Here is a 22,036-nt window from a genome sequence, read left to right as displayed (position 1 = left end):
AGTAAAATGAAGAAATTGAATGAAAGACACATAAAGAGGGAAAAAAAAAAAGGAAAAGAAAAAGAAAGAAAGAAAGAAAGAAAGAAAGAAAGAAAGAAAGAAAGAAAGAAAGAAAGAAAGAAAGAAAGAAAGAAAGAAAGAAAAAGGAAGAGAGAAAAAGAAAAAGAGAAAGAAAGAGAAAGAAAGAAAAGAAAGAAAGAGAAAAAGAAAGAAAGAAAGAAAGAAAGAAAGAGAAAGAAAGAAAAGAAAGAAAAGAAAGAGAGAAAAAGAAAGAAAGAAAGAAAGAAAAAGAAAGAAAGAAAAGAAAGAAAGAAAGAAAGAAAGAAAGAAAGAAAGAAAGAAAGAAAGAAAGAAAGAAAGAAAGAAAGAAAGAAAAAGAAAGAAATGCACACCAAAAAAAGAGATTAATATGGAATAACTCATCATCTGCCACTAGTTGAGATGAGGTGCCACTACTGCAGGGGAAGAGGGGAGGGTTGAAGAGACATGTGGGACCTGTGGGCAAGAGTGGTGTGTGCAGAGCATGCGGGGACATCTTCAGGGGCAGTGTGAGCCCGAGAGACTGCAGTGAATGGAACCCACAGAGTGTGAGCCTGTCCAAGGTGGACTGACCAGAGCTCAAGTGCTCAATCTGGTGTGAGCAGGCAGAGGAGAGCTCTGCAACCCCAAGCCATGCAACAGCCCTAGCAAAGGAGTCTGGCAAGTGATTTATTGCAGTCCTGGGGCAATGGCAGTGACCCCATGAGCTGGGTCTGCCTCCCAGCCTGCCCAGCACAGCCCTGTCGAGTGCCACCGTGCCCCAGGCACCACAGCCCACTCGCTCTGCAGAGCAGCACCGCCAGCTGGGGCTGGGGCTGGGAGGGCGCTTCCTCTGAGTGTCTTCTAGGCCAGCTTCAGGCTCATGGCTTCTGGACGTGAACGTGATCCTCTCTGTGCGCAAGGAGCTGAGAGACCACCAACAGGTACTGGGCTTGGACGTTGACTGCAAGTTCCCTCCTGCCCTAGCACCTCACAGCACTGGCACGGAACTGGCTCCCATGAATGAGAGAGGCTGGGAGTCCAGCAGCAGTGCCATGGGCTTGAAGGATCACAAGCAGATCACTTCTACCTGGGCAGGTCCTGGGCCGAAAAGGGATGTTTTATAGGTGTGGTATTATGAGGTCAGTGGTGCCTCAGAAACTCTAAGTGCAGCAGGAAGTGAATGGCTGTTAAACAGCCTTTGAGGTGACTTCTTTCTGAAGTAGCCGACAGGTCATCCCTTGACTCCTGGCTGGGATCTGTGCCTTTAGGCTCACATCTGCAAATATACCTGAAAGGCAAGCAGAAGGCACTTGCTGTGCGTGCAGGTTGTGAGATCAGCTCTTCCTACATACCTGGTAAGCCCCATAGGGGAAGAGGTCTTAGATAGGGGTTGTTATGTCAGAGGTATCAGCTTTTGCCTAAAGTCATCCTTCAGGACTGCTTTCAGTTCTCTACAAAGAAGTGGCCACTGCCTACAAAATGCCTGGGGCAAACTGAAGCATGCATGAGGGCCTGGGAAAAGTTACCCTGGATCCATAGGAGCCATTCTAGATCCAAAAGTTGGAGGCAGGAAGCACAGTTTTAGAGTGGTGAAGAGCTGCTGGGCACATTGTGTGGGGTGTTTCTACAGGCATTTGCATCCTCTTCCAACCTGCCTTAGGTGCCGTGTCTGTCTCAGGAATGGAGTAGCCAACAGAGGTGAGACAGGTACTCTGAGATCATGAAAGCCAACAGAAAACTGCCCCTAAGAAGATGGGTGATATGGGGAAGTCAGGAGAAGCCTGGCCAGGAGAGGTGTGAGATTTGGGAGAGGGAAGAGGAGCTTGGCCAGAAGAAATAAATTATTTGAGGGAGGTTAGAAGGTTCAGGCAATGTTGATTCTGCTGTAACACTGACTTAAAACAGTCATGTAAAGCCCTTCCCCTGTTTTAACCAGTGACATTAATCCTTAAAACTAAATACTACTCCACAGCCTGACAGGAATCCACTACTCTTATGCCTGACCTCAAAGCATCCGTTGAAGCCAAAACTCAGCCCCTTCCCCTTGATCCTACACTCTTAATCACTCTGATCCCTGCCCTTAACACTAGCATTAAAACGATCTATGTAACCCTAGAAAACTGCTTGAGAGACCTAAACAAAACTCTAACCCACAAAGCTTGTTCATACCCTAAACACAGATGTGATACCCACAGAAGAATACCAAAATCTTCCCATTAAATCTTTGCTTAATCTCTAACCCAGAAAGGTGAGCCCTAGTCCCTAATCGTATACATGAACACCTAACACCCAAAGCCTGTATTCCTGTGCATTAACCTCCTCACCTTCAGCCCCTCTCCTAACCCTTAACTTTAGATGATTGGCCCCTTGGGGCAAAGCAGGAATTGTGAGAATTCTCTGCAGTCACATGGCATTCAAAGATGAATGTGAGGGGCCATGGATCTGATAAGCTTGTGGGCCACAGGGAGGAGATGGGTGGGAATGCTCTGATGAGCTCAGCTCTGCCTCAGGATCTCCTGCCCCAGCAGGAGGAAATTGGCTGTGGCAGTGACTGTGAGGTCAATTCTGTCTCTGCCGTTGGTAGGGCAGCAGCAGGAAAGTGTCACAGAAAGGGACTGTGAGGTCACTTCTCTCTGAAGTAGCTGACAGGTCACCCTTGACTTAGACCTGGGATCTGTACTTTTTGGCTGACATCTGCCAGTGGCCCTGGTAGGCCAGCAGAAGACACCTGGTTGGCATGCTGACTGTGGGATCCCCTCTGCCTACATACCCAGGAGGACCCAGACAGAAAGAAGGCCCGCATAGGTGTTGTCCTGTCCCTTCTGCTTGAGTACATGACTGGACAGCAGGAGGCACAAGGTTTGGTTGTGTCTACAAAAGAAGCTGCAAGGCCAGCAGCAGGCCCATGACTTGGAAGATGCTGGTGAGTATCTATGATCAGACCCTAGCTTTGTGTTTCAAGGAACAGCTGGTGAGGGTTGATGAGACATCGGTGAAATGATGGAAATACCGGGATGAGAGCAAGGTGGTGAACAGAGATGGGTGTCAGCAGACTTCAAGGAAATAGGGCAAAGTGTGGGACAGCATGGGAGAGCCTGAACAGGAGAAGGCAGAGGCTGCTGGCAAGAATGGTAGGCCCCAACAGCCCTGATGTATTTTTCACCTTGGCTAGAGCTTATGAGGAGACATGTTATACTCATTGCAATGGGGCCTCTTTGCTTCCTTGTAACCCTGTGCAGAGGCAGGGAGGTGTCATACCACTGCTCTCATGGCATCACACTGCCCACCACATCCCACAGATCCTCAGGAAAAGTCCTGAGCCAGACATGGGATACCCCTCCAGTAGCTGCTGTCAGGCCTTAGCCCTTCTGCTTCATTGAAGCAAACCAAGACTTTTCTCAGCACAGTGCCTTTGCCTGTCTGTAATCAGGGCCTCCTGTCTTAGTAACAGCCCTCAGTGGGGCCTATTAATACTCCAAGTCAGTTCAGCTTTTCCTTCTGACTTTACTTGCTTAAGCAATTGCATCATTCTCCTCTCAGGACCTGAGCTTCATAGACTGAGCAACAAAATGCATCATGGAACTCATTAAAATGAAGAAACTCCTAACATCTCCTCTATAGTTCTGGTCAAGTCTTCAAGACTTGTACAGCTAATTGGAGAGCTTTCATGGTGTAGTTAAGGAGGAAGATTTCCAAAAGATCCTAATAAAAATCTTTTCTCATCTTAAAGGATATGTTTAGTTGAGTTTCGGTTTGAAGTACTATTCTGTAATTGATATTGATCCAGGGTGTCTCCCTTGGAGACCTGTATAGGGAGGAAAGCAGACTCCTGAGGTCTGACACGGCATAGACAACCTTGCTCCTCACCACCCCAGCCCTGAAATTTCTCTCATTGACCACTTGGCACTTGCTTCTACTTTCCTTACACCAGACTTCACTCAAGTCTGCAGCTGGATGTTACAGCTCCTTTGCACCAGCTCCTACCTGCTTTCCTTAGAGACCTGGCCGTACACAGGTGCAGAAGGGATCTTCCCATTTCCAAACAAACAACAGGAAAACATGTAGGAATTTAAAATAAAAAAAAAAAAAGAAAAAAGCAAGCTCCTCATCTTGTATGCCTCCTGCGAGGTTTACCTTCCTAAAAAGATCAAGAAAAGTTCAAGAAGTATTTTATACTGGTACATAGGAAATTAAAAATAATAATGTAAGTATTGATCCATACCATATGAATTCCATGAGAAATTATGAGGATCTTGGTAAGATATCGATTACACAGACTGCTGATAGATAGGCAAGCTGGGCTGCTTCTAACTCAAAGCTCAAAGTAGCAACTGGGTGTGTGAGAACCATCTGAATGATCAAAGAATAAGGGGAGGGCAAACCAGGAGAACCATGAGAAGTGCATAGGTCCAGACAGGCAGCTGGAAAAGGGAGATTCACCATTGTCTCTTTAATCAAAACTTGTGGATGTACCTGGAAGATGAGGAAGCACATCATGACAGGGAAAGCGATAACAATGTGAATACAGGTGAACACTAGTATTTCTTCTCCTGCAATGAACATACATCCTGAAAATTCACATTTCTTCATGGTAGAAACTACACTGTGTAACATTTTATGGAAGAGATTGGAGCATCTGAAGTGATGAGTAGTTACTCTATTAGTTAAGTACTAAAGAAATTACTGGGTATTGAGGCAGAGCTTTGCTGTCTGACCATAAGCAATCAGGGACAGCCACCAGAGACCCCACTGTATTTGAGGTACTTCCCTGGATTTGCAGTTGTCAGAAAGGACCTGCAGGAGACCAGAGCCCCTTGGGGGATTCAGGTGGATATAGATGGAGTTCCCAGGGCACCTCCACTGCCAGCAGTGCTCTTTATCCCTGCAACTACAGTCCAGCCCAGCACACAAAACCCCTTCAAAGACAAAACCCCTCTTTCAGTGAATTCCTGAGACTGATACAAAGTTGAAAAGGCCATTGGGAACCCAAGATACTCTCCTTTGTTCCTACTAGACAGCTGAACATCCATTTATCATCCTGGGTCATCTGCGGCAAACTCAGGCTGCAAGACTCAAGAACAGGACAGGTCAAATGGTTGAGACAGAACCCATCAGCTTTCTCCACTTTGGGAAATTGTTCCCTTCCAACTAGGGATATGAATGTGAAAAATGTGAAGTGACCCATCAGGTCAATGCACAGAGTAAGGGAGAGTCATACATATTGTGCTGTAGTGGTAGAAGGCAAAAAGCATTGCATTGTGCCTCAGACTAATCAGGGAGACCTAATCCAGTTCATCCACAAGATACAGAAAAAAAAACAAACTTGAAGCTCAGTGAAGGATGTGGAGTTGTGGCCTAAAATGAAGAAGGATGTTGATTACTGGTGAAGGAACTGTCCTTTTGTGCCATCACCAATGCCAAGTACACAATAACTGTATCAAATAAAGGTAACACGTCCCACCCTGGCTCTGTCACCACATGAAGCAGAGGAGAGGGAGGTGACAGCCAAGGGATGCATTTGGGTATGGAAGGTGGGGCCCAGCAGAGACAAGGAGTCAAGGCAGTGGGGTGGGAGAGGCCAGGAGAAGCAGCCCAAGGGGTGGTGCTGCTTGTGAGGACATGTTTGTGCCAGCAGCCTGAGTGGGCAGCAGCTGTGTGGAGGTGAGGTGAGGCCAGGAAGCACATGCCAAGAGTGCTCCTGCCAGCAGAGACAAGGCCGGGTCCAAGGACAAGGGGAGAGGCAGGCCCAGGGCAGGGGTCTGCAAGGGCCATGCTGAGCTCCCTGCCCCTGCAGCAGCCACACTGGCCCTCAGAAGATGTGCTGGCTGGTATGCATTGGGAGGTCGTGGTGTGCATCAGAGAGCAGCAAGGAGGGCGCTGGAGAGGGCTGGGGTGAGGCAGGTGGCAGAGCCTCCTGCAGGAGCTGGCTGGGGGCCCCCACTGCTGCAGCCACTGCATGGAACATGGCAGGAGGAGGGCATGCAGGGCTCATGGCCACGGGGCAGAACCTGGCCCTGGACTCTCCATGGCTGCCTTGCAGGTCCTGGCAGGCTTGGGTGAGGAGACGAATTTCCTGGGCCCCCTTGCTGCTCTGCCCAGGCCAGCAAGGGCCCAGAGCGGCCTCCTCTCCCCTGCCCCTGCAGCTCTGGGCTCCCTTTGCGCAGCCCTAGCTCTGCAGTGGTAAGCCCTGCTGGGAGCCCTCCCCTGCATGCTCCCACCGCTCCCTGATGCTGCTGTTGCCCTCTGCCACGCACTGCCCAGCCCAGCCCAGCCCAGCCCAGCCCAGCCCCTGCCCAGCCCAGCTCAGCCCCTGCCCACCTCTCCCCACCTCCCTGCCCTCTCCCTAGCCCAGCCCAGCCCAGCCCAGCAGCCCAGGCTGGGCTGGCCCCAAGGCAGTGCCCACCGCAGGCTGCTGCAGTGCTCTGGGCATGGTCACCACAGCCCCAGCCCCTTGCAAGGCACTGCAGCTGCTGGGGCGATGGTGGCTCTGGGCCTTCCTACGGGCTCCTGGGCTGGGGCCAACCATGGCAGTGGAGGTCCATGAAGCTGCAGGAGCCCTGGTCTCTTGCCTTGGAGAACCCATGGCTCTATTCCTGACAGCAGCTTTGGAAGAGGCGTCCAGGCTTCTGGGTTTGCCCTGAGCAGCCCCTCTTGTTCCTGTGCTGCTATCAAGGAAGCCAGCTGTGTCACAGGGCACATTGCCAGATGCTGCTTGCAGGGAAAGGGATGCCACTGTAGAGTCAACAGGACCGTCACCAGGGTACACGAGGTCTGAGGGCTAACCCACGTACAAGAGCACAAGAGAACAATGAGGAGGCCAAAAGAGAGTAGCAGTGAAAAGGCCACATCCTGCTGCTGGCCATGGCCATGGCTCCAGGGAAGCAGCAGCCCTGACCTGAAGGCAGCAGAGAGGCAGAGCCCAGTGGGCAGTGAGGGGCAGCCCTGAGGGTCACCAGGGCTGCTCCTCCATGTGGCAGCTGGGCTCTTGGCCCTGAGCCCCTCCTGCGTGCTGGGGCTGCTCCCCCAGCTCCAGAGGAGATGGGAATGGATGGCAGCAGAGACAAATGAAGTTCTGATGGATTGTTTATTGTCTTTGTCTACACAGGAAGCTTGCTCCTTTAGGTATATTAGATGACTGGATAAAAGAAATGAAAAGAAAGAAACAAACAAACAAAAAAAAACCAGGATGATAAAAATACCTTTATTTAAATCAAAACCAAAAAAAACCTTAAATTATTTATAAAAACAAATTAACAAAAGATTTTCCTAATAAATTCTGAAATAAACTGGGAACTGAAAGTCATTACTGATTCTGAAGAAGCAAGTATCCAAAGAGTATCCTCATTGCATCCTTAAGCTCCTTGTTCCTCATGCTGTAGATGAGGGGGTTAACTGCTGGAGGGACCACCGAGTACAGAAATGACACCACCAGGTCCAAAGATGGGGAGGAGATCGAGGGGGGCTTCAGGTAGGTAAACATGGCAGTGCTGGAAAACATGGAGACAGCTGCCAGGTGAGGGAGGCAAGTGGAAAATGCTTTGTGCCGGCCCTGCTCAGAGGGCATCCTCAGGACCACCCTGAAGATCTGCACATAAGATAACATAATGAAAACAAAACAACCAAAGCCCAAAGAAAAACTAAACACAAGTGCCCCAACTTCCCTGAGGTAGGAATCTGAGCAGGAGAGCTTGAGGATGTGGGGGATTTCACAGAAGAACTGATCCAGAGCATTGCCTTGGCAGAAGGGCAGGGAAAATGTATTGGCTGTGTGCAGGACAGCATCAAGAACCCCACTGCCCCAGGCAGCTGCTGCCATCTTGGCACAAGCTCTGCTGCCCAGGAGGCTCCCGTAGTGCAGGGGCTTGCAGATGGCAACATAACGGTCATAGGCCATGACAGTGAGAAGGCAATACTCTGCTCCAATCAAGAAAAGAAAAAAGAAGACCTGTACAGCACATCCTTCATAGGAGATAGCTCTGGTATCCCAAAGGCAATTGGCCATGGCTTTGGGGAGAGTGGTGGAGATGGATCCCAGGTCGAGGAGGGCGAGGTTGAGGAGGAAGAAGTACATGGGGGTGTGGAGGCGGCAGTCGCAGGCTACGGCGGTGAGGATGAGGCCGTTGCCCAGGAGGGCAGCCAGGTAGATGCCCAGGAAGAGCCCAAAGTTCAGGAGCTGCAGTTCCCGTGTGTCTGTGAATGCCAACAGGAGGAACTCGCTCACAGAGCTGATGTTGGACATTGTCTGACTTTATACTTGCTTGTGGGTTAAAGTGGAGAAGGCAGAAAAACGTTAGAGCAGACTTCTTTGAGGAAAATAGGAAATAAAACAGAAGGGTGGCAAACTCCAACTCAGACAAATATCAGATCAATGAGCTTTGCAGTATCATTGCAAACAACTGAGCTGATTGCAGAGCAGAGCTGCAAGTATTTTCCTCACTTTATGTTATCCTGTTTGCTGCTATAACACATAGGAGAGGTATTGGATGGTGGAACTCCCTGACATTACTTGCGCACTCCTGGTGAAATCCTGTGGGTGCCAGGAGGCAAAGTGACTGTCCCTTGGTGAAGACTGAGCAGAGCAGCTCTGCCCACCAGTCCTGTTCTCAGCTGTCCTGTGCTACCCCTCTGTGAGCTGCAGGATCATCCCACTCAGATGCTTCCCTGAGAAGAAACTGCCGAGATCTGAGAGTAGAGAAGCCCCAGTCCAAGCGCAGCTGGACAGAATCCTCACCTTCACCTTGTCTTCAGGGGCCTGATCAGGATCTCAGCTCTTCCTTCCTAGACAGGGGTGCAGAGGCCTCACTCCAGCTGCCCACAGACAGCCATGCAGCAGAAAGGACATGGCCTTAGCACAGAGGTGTTTTCTCCTTAGGGCACCTGCATAACACAAGAATGCCATGAGAGAGCTGCATCCTGCTGGAGAGCAGCCTGCAGCCCAGAAGGATTCCCCACAGACAGAGATAGATATTTGCAAGCTGGGGTGTCCCAGCAGCCCATCTGCACTCCCTGCAGTAGTCTGGAGGAGGCTTAGTCACCCCTGCCTTAGCTGACCAGGGGTAGCTAGGTTACGACACTCCAAGGGGCTTCTGTCAGACTTCCTCACCTCACAGTGCAATCCAGCAGGAGTCTCAAAGCCTACTCCATTGCCCACTGCCCTCCCAGAAACAAGACCCAGGAGGAGACCCTTCCAGGACCTGCAGCTGCATGGCCCTGCAGCCAGAGACTTACCTTGTCAAGGGCTGTGCAGATTTCTCTTGCAGTTAGCCCTCAGCATCCTCCCACTCTCAACTGCCTCCAATCCCTCTCTCCTCTCCTCTCTGTGTGTCTTCTGTGGTCAGAGCCCCCAGCCCTGCTGTGCTTTGCAGAGGAGCTGCTCCTGGGCAGAGCTGTCTCTCTGCACCAGGGCCCTCTTGCCAGGAGCTCTCTCTGTCCCATGAGCCCGGCCCAGCTCAGCAGCAGAGGCCCAGCCCAAGGCATTGTAATCACCCCTCTGGTGGCTTTGGTGATGAGCCCATGAACCTCAGGCACTGAGAGACAATTGAAGAAATCTCTCAAGAAGTCCAAGTGTGATGCACTGCAGTGTCCCCCTGAGGGCCAGCACTGACACAGCCTCCCTTGGAGCTCATTAGAGCAGAACATTGGAGGCAGTGAGGACAAGTAGACAAAGGCAATGTGAAGGTGACACTGATGTGTAGGAAAACTGGATGTGTTTCACCAAGCACAAGGGCCAGGCCTTGACCCTTGGTCCCTAGGAAGGGAGATCCTTTCCCTTCACACCTTGCTCAGGGCTCTTCCTGGTGCAGTAGGAGATGGGGATGTGCATTGCCAAGTGCAGGAGAATGGTATGACCCCTGCCTGATTCATGGGTGGGGGCGAGGAGGCAATGAGGCCCTGGTGCTTTAATGATAAGCTGTCTCTTCACAGGCCTCAGTGGCAGAGACAACAGCCATAGCCACAGGCACAGAGACCTGGGTCCTGTTGGGACTCTCAGCCTTGCCACAGCCATTGCTCCTCTCCACGCCAAGCTGTATTAGGGAAGCACAGACCTCCACATCTTTCCCTGCTGGCTGCAGAGCCTTGTGGGTGAGTTTGCACACTGAATCTGAGCTGAGTATGATAACTCAGATTTTCTTGATGGCCATGCTCCTCGTAAGGCAGCTCTGTAGGAAGCTGGCCTGGTTCCTGGTGAGCAGGCACCACTACTTGTATAGCATCCCTCATGGTGCCCAGGCCCTCCTCCTCCTGGGCACTGCTCACTCAGCAGGGTCCCAGTCTGTCCTGATGGGTGGGGTTACTCTCCCTCTGGTTCAGGACTAGGCTCTTCTCCTTGTAAATGTCAAGATGTTCCCGTAGGCAAAATCCTACAGTTTCCCAAGGTTCCCCCACACTGACGCTCCATTCTATGAGCTGTTAATGTCTGCAGGCAGACAATTCAACCTTTGTGTGACTGTGCTATCTCTGACAAGATAGCAGCATCAGGACTTGCAGGAAAGTTTGGATAATACAGGAGTAACCGGTTGAATGGAATTGCAGCACAGAGTCACGGAAGGGTAGGGGATGGAAGGCTGCCAGGTTCCACCTCTTCTGTGCTTCCTTGTCATGCATGCTGTCAGTTTGTCTGGAGCTGTGTCCTAAATGTTATGGGGCTGTGCAGGTCAAAATCAGAAGGGCCAATGCCCAACTGGAACTCAATCCTTCTATTACTGTCAAAGCCAATAAAAACTGCATATATAAACACTTTAAATAAAGGAGGATTAAGGAGAATCATCATCCTTTATTGCATTTGGGGGAAAGCTGGTGATGATCTAGAGATGAGGTAAAGGCTGAGGTACCTAATTCCTTCTTTGTCTCAGTCTCTAGCAGCAAGACCTTTTGTTCCCCTGGACATTTCTTCCTCCTCATGGCCAGTGCCAACCTTCTAGGGTGGTTTGTGTCAATTTTTTCTCTCCTGCTCTTTTCTACTATCAAAGAATGCTCCATCAGGGTGGAAACCACTCCTAAAGTAGGCATCCCAAACCATCAGCCTTCTTGTGGTCTGTCAGCCAGCCAGCCAGAAGTCACCTCACCACCATCTTCCATGGACCTGCTACTGGCCTTGCAGATTCTTAGCTAGACACAACGACGCCTTGTACCTCCCGCTGTTCCGTCATGTACTCAAGCAGAAGGGACAGGACAACACCTATGCGGGCCTTCTTTCTGTCTGGGTCCTCCTGGGTATGTAGGCAGAGGGGATCCCACAGTCAGCATGCCAACCAGGTGCCTTCTGCTGGCCTACCAGGGCCACTGGCAGATGTCAGCCAGAAAGTACAGATCCCAGGTCTAAGTCAAGGATAACCTGCCACCTACAGACAGAAGTGACCTCACAGTCCCTTTCCGTGACACGTTCCTGTTGCTGCCCTATCAACGGCAGAGACAGAATTGACCTCACAGTCACTTCCACAGTCACATGGTGCACCAGCATGTTGGTGCAGGAGATCTTGAGGCAGAGGTAACCTCTCCCTAGCCCCCTAGGGACTAGGGCTCACCTTTCTGGGTTAGAGAGTAAACAGAGGTTTATTGGGAATTTTTGGTGTTCTTCTGCGGTTAGGGTATGGGCAAGCTCTGTGGTTTAGGGTTTTGTTTATGTCTGCCAAGAACTTGTCTAGGGCTCAATATAGCATTTTAATACTAGTGTACAGGGAAGGCATTTGGGTGAGTAAGAGAATAAAGGTACGGGAAAGGGGCTATGGCCTGAGTTTTGCTTCAAGGGATACTTTGAGTTCAAGCATTACAGTAGGGGATTCCTGTCAGACTGTTGGAGTAGAATTTAGGTTTCGGGATTAAAATTACTGGTTCAAATAAGGTAAGGGTAATACATGACTCTTTTAAGTCAGTGTTACCACAGCATCAATATTACATGCACCCTCCTACCTCTATGAAATCATTAATTTCTGCTGGCCAAGCTCTTCCCACCCCAAAATCTCACATCTCTCTTTTCCAGGTTGCTCCTGACCTTCCCATATTTTACTGGGATCAGCTTTCTGATGACATTCATGATTGCAGATTAACTTTCTCACCTCTGTTGGCTACTCCATTCCTGACAAGGAAGTGGCATGGTAGTCAGGAGGGAAAAGGACACATAGGTCTTTAGGAAAATCCTGCACAATGTGCCCATCAGCTCTGCACCTCCACAAAATTGTGCTTCCTACCCATAAGTTTTTTTTCCGAAATGGCTTCTATAGAACCACGGTTACCTTTCCCAGGCCCTCACGCATGCTTCAGTTTTGGATGTGTAGGGATGGGATAAGGAAATCCAAGGCACAGATGGAACTGAGCTTGGCAAGGGGTGCAAAAAATAACAGGAAGGGATTCTATAGATACATTGCTCAGAAAAGAAAGGCCAAGGACAGCGTACCCCCTCTGATGGTTGAGAAGGGTGAATTGGTACTGACAGACATGGAGAAGGCTGAGGGACTCAAAAACATCTTTTCCTCAGTCTTCACTGCCCGTCAGGTTTCCCAAGTCTTTCATTTCCCTGAATCCATAGACGGAGGCTGGGGGGCAAAGTCCCACCAGCTGTAAGTAAAAAGCAGGTTTGAGACCTCCTGATGAAACTAAACGTGTACAAGTCTATGGGGCCTGATGACTTGCATCCCAGGGTCCTGAGGGAACTGGCTGATGTAGTTGCCAAGCTTCTCTCCATCATATTTGAAAAGTGGTGGCAGTTGGGTGAAGTCCCTAGTGAATGGAAAAAGGAAAATATCATTCGCATTTTTATAAAGGGTAGAAAGGAGGACCCAGGGAACTACAGAATGGTGAGCCTCACCTGTGTGCCTGTCAAGATCATGGAAAAGATCCTCCTGGAATCAAAGTCAAGGCACATGCAAGACAAAGAGGTGATTAGAGACAGCCAGCATGGCTTCACCAAAGGGTAAATTGTGCCGGCCCAAACTGATGGCTTTCTACAATGGAGTGACCACATCAGACAACAAGGGAAGACTGAACGATGTCATCCACTTGAAATTCTGTAAGACTTTGACATGGTCCCACATGACATCCTGGTCTCCAGATTGGAGATATGCTTTTGATGGGTGGACCATTGCGAGGATAAGGAGTTGGCTTGAAGGTCACACCCAGAGAGCAGTGGTCAATGGCTCTATGTCCAAGTGGAGACCGGTGATTAGTGGTGTACCTCAGGGGTCTGTCCTGGGACCAGTGCTGTTTAATATCTTTATCAATGACATGGACAGTGGGATGGAGTGCACCCTCAGGAAGACTGCAGATGACACCAAGCTGTTTAGTTGATGCAACAGAGGAAGGGATGCCATCCAAAGGGTCCTGGACAAGCTTGAAATTTGGGCCCCTGTGAACCTAAGGAGGTTCAACAAGTCCAAGTGCAAGGTGCTGCTCCTGTGCTGGGGAAATCCCAGACAGGAGGATCGGCTGGGAGAAGAACTCATTGAGAGCAGCCCTGCAGAGAAGGACTTGGGGGTTCTGCTGGACGAAAAGCTCGACATGAGCCAGCAGTGTGCACTTGTAGGCCAGAAGGCCAACTGCATCCTGGGCTGCATCAAAAGAGGAGTGGCCAGTAGGTGGAGGCAGGTGACTGTCCCCTTCTACTCTGCCCTTGTGAGGCCCCACTTGGAGTCCTGCATCCAGGTCTGGAGCCCCCAGCACAAGAAGGATGCGGATCTGTTAGAACGGGTCCAGAGGAGGGCCAAGAAGATGATCAAGGGGCTGGAGCATGTCCCATATGAAGAAAGGCTGAGAGAGCTGGGGCTGTTCAGACTGGAGAAAAGAAGGCTCTGGGGTGATCTCTTTGTGGCTTTTCAGTACTTAAAGGGGGCTTCTAAAAAAGATGAAGAGTGACTCTTTGTTCAGTCAGATAATGACAGGACAAGGGAGAATGGTTTTAAGGTAAAAGAGGTGAGATTTATATTAGAGGTTAGGAGAAAATTCTTCACTCAGAGGGAGGTGAAGCACTGGAACATGTTGCCAAGAGACCTTAGAGATTCCCCATCCCTGGAGTTGATCAAGAGCAGGTTAGATGAGGCCCTGGGCAACCTGATCTCATGGGGGGCATCTCTGCTTATGGCCAGGGGGTTGGAACTAGATGAACTTTAAGGTCCCTTCCAACATGAGCCATTCTATGACTCTGTGGTCTCACAAATTATGCCTCAAGAGTGACTCCCTTCCCATCAGCCTTCCTGTGGTCTATCACCTGACCAGAACAGAAGCTGCCTTGCCATCATCTTCAATGTCATGTGCATGCTTCCGCCCTTTACGGTCCCTCTCTGTGCCACGTTCCTCCTGCTGCTCCATCAGCTCCAGAGACAGAAGTGGCCTCCCAGCCTCCTTCACAGCCATGTGCCTCCTGCTTGCCCAGCAGATCCTGAGGCACACCTGACCTTATCACAGCATTCCCAGCCAGCTCCTCCATGTGGCCTTTGATCAGATCACATACCTGTCACCTCACGTGCCTCTTCCAATGCCATGTGACTGCTCCAGGACCTCACAATCCCTGGCCTGCTCCAAAGGGACAAACAGCTGAAGTTAGGGTTAGGAGTCGGGTTGAAGACGAGATGTGCTGTGTGCATGCTGGAGGGCTTTGGGGGTTATCTGTTCAGGTTAACATTTAGGGATTAGAGGTCACCTTCTAGGGTTAAGGGAATGGCAAAGGTTTTGAGGGAGGGATTGGCTCAAGATGCCTGCTCAAGGTATAGGGAAAGAGCAAGCTTTGTGGGTTAGAGTTTTTTTTAGTTCTTTGTTGATGCCTAGGGTTAAGGCTGGCATTTTAATTCTTGGTTAGGTTTGATCATCCTTCTGCTCGGCCTTCTAAGAGAAGATGGGTTTGACATCTGCCTTTTCTAAGTCCTGAGAAACATCTTTGGTCAATCTGGCCTTTCCAAGGTCTTTGAGATAGGTGTTATGACGACATCTGCAGCTCCACCAGCACCTCTCTCACCCTTCCAAAACCACCTCTATGAAACCTGACGATCGACCAGGAGGATGATGAAGATGTGGAAAGGGCTTTGTTAAAATCTCTGAGGAGAGCCTTTATTGGCTTCACACGGACAATGGTAGCAGTGTCAGATAATCATAGAAACATGGGATCATAGAATCATAGAATGGTTTGGGTTGGAATAGACCTTAAAGATCATCTTATTCCAACCACCATGCCATGGGCAGGGACACCTCCTACTAGACCTGGTTGCTCAACTCGTTCCAACCTGTCCTTGAACACTTCCAAGGATGAGACATTCACAGCTTTTCCAGGCAACCTGTTCCAGTGCCTCACTATCCTCAGAGTAAATAATTTCTTCCATATATCTAATTTAAAGCTACCCTCTTTTAGTTTAAAGTCATTACTCCTTGTCCTATCACTACACTCCCTGACAAAGACTGTCTCCCCAGCTTTGCTGTAGGTCGTCTTTAAGTACTGGAAGATTGCTCAAAGCTCGCTGTACTGGGTCGGGCTGGGATGTTAACTTTCCCTGCAGCAGCCCATAGAGTGCTGTGCTCTGCACTCGTAGCTAAAACAGCAATGGTATCACACCAGTGTTGTGTCTGCTGCTGAGCAGTGCTGGCACAGCATCAGGACTCTCTCTCTAACCGCCCTAGGGGTGGGCAAAGGTGTGAGAAAAGAAACATCACCAGGGCAGCTGACCTAAACCAACCAAAGGGATATTCCATACCACTTGCCGAGGCGACCGGCTCCGGGGCAGACGCGTGCTGCAGCGGAGCGCGGGATCGGGACAGGCAGGGCTATTTTTCGGGCATCGAGCCTACGTGAGGGAGCCGCCAGGCACCGGCAGCCCTCGTGAGGGAGGCTGACGAGGCGTAGGCGGGGCCAGCAGCGTCAGCGTCAGCGACAGCGACAGCGTCAGCGGCGGGCCTTTTAAATCGGGCACCACCGCCTTTTCAGAGCCACTTGCCGAGGCGACCGGCTCCGGGGCAGACGCGTGCTGCAGCGGAGCGCGGGATCGGGACAGGCAGGGCTATTTTTCGGGCATCGAGCCTACGTGAGGGAGCCGCCAGGCACCGGCAGCCCTCGTGAGGGAGGCTGACGAGGCGTAGGCGGGGCCAGCAGCGTCAGCGACAGCTCCTCCCCCCGGCCGTTCAAAGGCAGCCCTTAGGGAGCGCGAGCGACCAGGAGCGCGGCGAACAGGGCCGGCAAACAGGGAGTGACGCGGTGGGAGTGACGCGGCAGTTAGCGAGGCAGTGAGCGCGGGCAGGGCGGGCAGGCAGGGCGGAGCGCTCACACCCGCCCTTAGGGACAATTCCTCTAACGGCACTCTCCTGTCAGCTGGGCTACAATGGTCTCCACCAGGCACGGTGCCTTCTCTAGGAAGTCAGTGCACAACCAGACCGACTGCCCGTCCAAACATGCGGCAGTTCAGGTCTCCGGATGCGGGGAGTGTCTGAGCCTCTTGCTGCCATCGGCAGGAGGCAGGGAGACTGCTTGCGTGAGGTGCGAGCAGGTGGACGACCTGGTCCGCATGGTGGCGGAGCTCAAGGAGGAGGTGCAGAGGCTGAGGGATATCAGGGAGTGCGAGCGGGAGATAGACTGGTGGAGCGACTCCCTGCAGGACCGGAGGGAGAGGGACCAGGGTGAGACGCCCCAAAGGGGGGTGGACCCCCTGCCCTGTTGCCATCGGGCAGAGGGAGGGGACCTGCGAGTTGAGGAGGAATGGAGACAGGTCCCTGCTCGACCTCGCAGGAGATGCCCTCCCCTGCCGGCACCGCCTTCCCAGGTGCCCTTGAACAATAGGTTTGAGGCCCTGGGGCTCGAGAGACCCGTGGGTGAGGATGAGGTAGGAAGCCTACCCGGGAGGATGCCTGAGGTGAGGAAGTTGACTCCACGCCTCAGGACTGCCTCCACCAAGAAAGAAAGAAGGGTGATTGTTGTGGGCGGCTCCCTCCTCAGGGGAACGGAGGGCCCTATTTGTCGGCCTGACCCCACACATAGGGAAGTCTGCTGCCTCCCTGGGGCCAGGGTCAGAGACGTTACCAGGAAGCTTCCAAACCTGGTTCGCCCCTCTGACTATTACCCGCTTTTGATAGTCCAGGCTGGCAGCGATGATGTTGAAAAGAGAAGCCTCAGGGCCATCAAACAGGACTATAGGGGGCTGGGACGATTGGTGGAGGGAGCGGGAGTGCAGGTGGTGTTTTCGTCCATCCCTACGGGGGAAGGGAGAGGCACGGAGAGGACACGGAAAGCTCATGTGGTTAATAGGTGGCTCAGAGGCTGGTGCCAGCATAGAAATTTTGGGTTTTTTCACCATGGGGAGCTTTACTCGGCACCCGGCCTGATGGCCCCAGACGGGTCTCTATCTCCAAGGGGAAAACGGATCCTAGGCCAGGAGCTGGCGGGGCTCATAGAGAGAGCTTTAAACTAGGTAAGAAGGGGGACGGGGCTCAAACAAGGCTTGTCGGAGCTGTGCCGGGGGAAACAATGGCTAGGCCGGGGAAGAAGGCGATGGCCCAGCTGAAGTGCATCTACACTAATGCACGCAGCATGGGTAACAAACAGGAGGAGCTGGAAGCCATTGTGCAGCAGGCAGGCTACGACTTGGTTGCCATCACGGAGACGTGGTGGGACCGCTCCCACGACTGGAGTGCTGCAATGCCTGGCTATCGGCTCTTCAGGAGGGACAGGCAGCACAGAAGGGGTGGTGGCGTGGCTCTCTACATTAGAGAATCTTTTGATGTTGTGGAACTCCAGGCTGGGAATGATAAGGTTGAATCCCTGTGGGTTAGGATCCGCGGGAAGGCCGGCAAGGCTAGCATCCTGGTGGGGGTCTGTTATAGACCGCCGAACCAGGATGAGGAGACGGATGAGGAGTTTTATAGGCAACTGACAGAAGTTGCAAAATCGTCGGCGCTTGTCCTCGTGGGGGACTTCAACTTCCCGGACATATCCTGGAAACACAACACGGCACAGAGAAAGCAGTCTAGGAGGTTTCTGGAGAGCGTGGGAGATAGCTTCCTGACGCAGCTGGTCAGTGAACCTACCAGGGGTGGTGCCCCGCTAGACCTTCTCTTCACAAACAGAGAAGGACTGGTGGGAGATGTGGTGGTCGGAAGCTGTCTGGGGCAGAGTGACCACGAAATGGTAGAGTTCTCTATTCTTGGCGAGGCCAGGAAGGGGACCAGTAAAACTGCTGTCTTGGACTTCCGGAGGGCTGACTTTGAGCTGCTCAGGACGCTGGTTGGCCGAGTCCCTTGGGAGGCGGTTCTGAAGGGCAGAGGAGTCCAGGAAGGCTGGGCGCTCCTCAAGAAGGAAATCGTGATGGCACAGGAGCGGTCCGTCCCCACGTGCCCAAAGATGAGCCGGCGTGGAAGAAGACCGGCCTGGCTCAACAGAGAGTTGCGGCTGGAGCTTAGCAGAAAAAAGAGGGTTTATAATCTTTGGAAAAAAGGGCGGGCCACTGAGGAGGACTACAAGGATGTAGCGAGGCTGTGCAGGGAGAAAATTAGAAAGGCCAAAGCTCATCTGGAGCTCAATCTGGCTACTGCCGTTAAAGACAACAAAAAATCCTTTTACAAATACATCAACGCGAAACGGAGGACTAGGGAGAATCTCCATCCTTTACTGGATGCGAGGGGAAACCTAGTTACTAAGGATGAGGAAAAGGCTGAGGTGCTTAATGCCGCCTTTGCCTCAGTCTTTAGCGGCAATACCGGTTGTTCTCCGGACACCCAGTGCCCTGAGCTGGTGGAAGGGGATGGGGAGCTGGATGTGGCCTTCGCTATCCATGAGGAAATGGTTGGCGACCTGCTACGGAGCTTGGATGTGCGCAAGTCGATGGGGCCGGATGGGATCCACCCAAGGGTACTGAGAGAACTGGCGGAGGAGCTGGCCGAGCCGCTTTCCATCATTTATCGGCAGTCCTGGCTATCGGGGGAGGTCCCGGTTGACTGGCGGCTAGCCAATGTGACGCCTATCTATAAGAAGGGCCGGAGGGCAGACCCGGGGAACTATAGGCCTGTCAGTTTGACCTCAGTGCCGGGGAAGCTCATGGAGCAGATTATCTTGAGGGTCATCACGCGGCACTTGCAGGGCAAGCAGGCGATCAGGCCCAGTCAGCATGGGTTTATGAAAGGCAGGTCCTGCTTGACGAACCTGATCTCCTTCTATGACCAAGTGACGCGCTTGGTGGATGAGGGAAAGGCTGTGGACGTGGTCTACCTTGACCTCAGTAAGGCTTTTGACACAGTTCCCCACAACATTCTCCTCAAGAAACTGGCTGCTCGGGGCTTGGACTGGCGTACGCTTCGCTGGGTTAGAAACTGGCTGGATGGCCGGGCCCAGAGAGTTGTGGTGAATGGAGTCAAATCTGGTTGGAGGCCGGTCACTAGTGGAGTCCCCCAGGGCTCGGTACTGGGGCCGGTCCTCTTTAATATCTTTATTGATGATCTGGATGAGGGCGTCCAGTGCACCCTCAGTAAGTTTGCAGATGACACCAAGCTAAGTGCGTGTGTCGATCTGCTCGAGGGCAGGAAGGCTCTGCAGGAGGATCTGGATAGGCTGGAGCGATGGGCTGGGGTCAACTGCATGAAGTTCAACAAGGCCAAGTGCCGGGTCCTGCACCTGGGCTGCAACAACCCCAAGCAGAGCTACAGGCTGGGAGATGAGTGGCTGGAAAGCTGCCTGGCCGAGAAGGACCTGGGAGTATTGGTGGATAGTCGGCTGAATATGAGCCAGCAGTGTGCTCAGGTGGCCAAGAAGGCCAACGGCATCCTGGCCTGTATAAGAAGCAGTGTGGCCAGCAGGTCGAGGGAAGTGATTGTGCCCCTGTACTCGGCTCTGGTGAGGCCGCACCTCGAGTACTGTGTTCAGTTTTGGGCCCCTCGCTACAGGAAGGACATGGACGTGCTCGAGCGAGTCCAGAGAAGGGCGACCAAGCTTGTGAGGGGTCTGGAGAACAAGTCTTACGAGGAGCGGCTGAGGGAGCTGGGCTTGTTCAGCCTGGAGAAGAGGAGGCTCAGGGGCGACCTCATCGCTCTCTACAGTTACCTGAAAGGAGGCTGTAGAGAGGTGGGGGTTGGTCTATTCTCCCACGTGCCTGGTGACAGGACGAGGGGGAATGGGCTAAAGTTGCGACAGGGGAGTTTTAGGTTGGATGTTAGGAAGTACTTCTTTACCGAAAGGGTTATTAAGCATTGGAACGGGCTGCCCAGGGAGGTGGTGGAGTCACCATCCCTGGAGGTCTTTAAAAGACGTTTAGATGTAGAGCTTAGGGATATGGTTTAGTGGAGTACTTAGTGTTAGGTCGGAGGTTGGACTCGATGATCTTGAGGTCTCTTCCAACCTAGAGAAATCTGTGAATCTGTGAATCTGTGAATATGATGTCACACTCAGCACTAAAAGGTGGAAAAAGGAGGAAGAGGGGAGGGGTGGGCTCTCGTTGTGAAAACGTCTGTCCTCCTCCCGAAAACCTGCTACGTGCCTTGAGGCCCTGCTTCAAGGACATGGTCAAGCATCGCTCATTTGTGGGAAGTAGAGAGTAATTTCTTTCCTCTGCACTTCCACATAGCCTTTACTTGTTTTGTCTAGTTTTCCCTTTCCCCCTCCCTTTTCCCCTTTCCTTTTTTTCCCCTTTAGTGTAGTTCCCCCTTTATTGTTTAGTTAAATGTTTAGTTAAATTGTTTAATTAATAATAATCTTTCCTTAATAATAAATTTTTTTTTCCTTCCCTTTAATTAAATCATCCTTATCTCAACCCGTGAGTTGTTCTTTACTTCTTCCCCTCCTCATCTAAGGAGGGGGAGTGAGAGAACGGTTGTGGTGTTCAGCTGCCTAGCACGGTAAAAGCACCACACTCGCTCAGTGTGCCTTCATAGCAGACGTGCTCCAGCCCCTTGATCATCTTTGTGGCCCTCCTCTGGACTTGTTTGAATAATTACATGTACTCGAATTGCTGCATTAAACCACGGCAGTCTTTTTGGCACCTAGTGTGTGGCACGAAGGGTTGAGATAATGACAGATCTTACCAGAGAGTGCTAAAATTAAATTGTTATAAGCATCAGACCAGTTTAATAGTTGCTGATCACAATGTCGACTTTTTGGATCTCAGGTCTGTTGTGCTTGCTTTCAGAAATGTGTTGTATAGCACATTACTTACTGCATGTGTTCCTGTTGTGTTGTTTATCATTTCTGTGGCTGGTTTAAAGTTATTTTGTTACGTTGTGTAACACTGGCTTATGATTCTATAAAATGTCTGGTCATGTGAAAAATCTGTTATTTGTACTGAGCATTGCCATCACCTCCATACCTCAGGAACCATCACTCAGAAACTTAAGAATTACGCTCTTGACCTTTTTGCTTTAGGGAGCCAATCTAGGGGGAGAAAAGGGAAGGGACACTTCCCCACTTATTCACTCTCCCTTTCTCCTTCACCTCCCCCTTCTCCTCCAGGCTAATTACAATAGCTCTTCAAAGCTTTGAATATCCTTGGGTTGATCCTATTGTGATGTCTCCTGAATGTGTTTCAACTTTTGTTTAAGGATAAACAACTACTTAAGAATGTCATCCAGAGATCTGTCTGAAAGCAGGAGAGTTAGGAGTGGCAGGGAGTGTGGGAGGATATGGGCAGGCACCTAGAGCATTGGGCACGTCCAATGCTTTGGAACTTCACTCCTGAGCAAGTGCAGAATCCTTAAAAACTGTAGAAATGCTTGAAAAGGAGGTGTTATCACCCTGGCAATTCCAAAGGGACACAAATCACTTCAACATGCTGGGACTTGGTCTGTGCTTACTGAGCCTCAGTCAGTGCCACTCCAACCCCTGTGACAGGCCCTGCAGCTACTCCAACACCTCTGACATGTCCTGCAGCCACTCCAGCCCCTGTGACAGGCCCCAGGTCTAGTCTGGGGACTAGACCAGATCCCCCAGGTCTGGTCTTGCTAGGCCAGAGCACCAACCTGTGCCAGTATCCGTTGCCTCTGTATGCAGGAGAAAACAATGGATGTGAAAATCAGGCTCCTTAGAATGGAAAAGAACTACTACCCAGAAAAGAAAGGAGGGAGAAGA

General features: G+C 51.3%; 2 protein-coding genes across 2 annotated transcripts in view; one reads left to right on the top strand and one right to left on the bottom strand.

Annotated features, from left to right (window-relative positions):
• The window catches only part of LOC136787536 (olfactory receptor 14A16-like), a 30,293-nt gene that overhangs the window by 1,897 nt on the left and 6,360 nt on the right, over nucleotides 1-22,036 (top strand). The gene's annotated exons all lie outside the window — the stretch shown is intronic.
• LOC106049602 (olfactory receptor 14C36-like) lies at nucleotides 7,325-8,260 on the bottom strand. The gene has a single exon (XM_013201968.3). It carries the CDS (start codon nucleotides 8,258-8,260, stop codon nucleotides 7,325-7,327), a length of 936 nt encoding a protein of 311 aa, XP_013057422.3.

Source organism: Anser cygnoides, chromosome 29, assembly GCF_040182565.1.
Source record: "Anser cygnoides isolate HZ-2024a breed goose chromosome 29, Taihu_goose_T2T_genome, whole genome shotgun sequence".
NCBI classification, from domain to species: domain Eukaryota; kingdom Metazoa; phylum Chordata; class Aves; order Anseriformes; family Anatidae; genus Anser; species Anser cygnoides.
Note: the sequence above shows the minus strand (reverse complement) of the source record. Positions and strands in the feature narration are given on the sequence as shown.

What these genes read in the sequence shown, in the direction of transcription:
- LOC106049602 (XM_013201968.3), bottom strand. Translation starts at nt 8,260, where the DNA reads ATGTCCAACATCAGCTCTGTGAGCGAGTTCCTCCTGTTGGCATTCACA.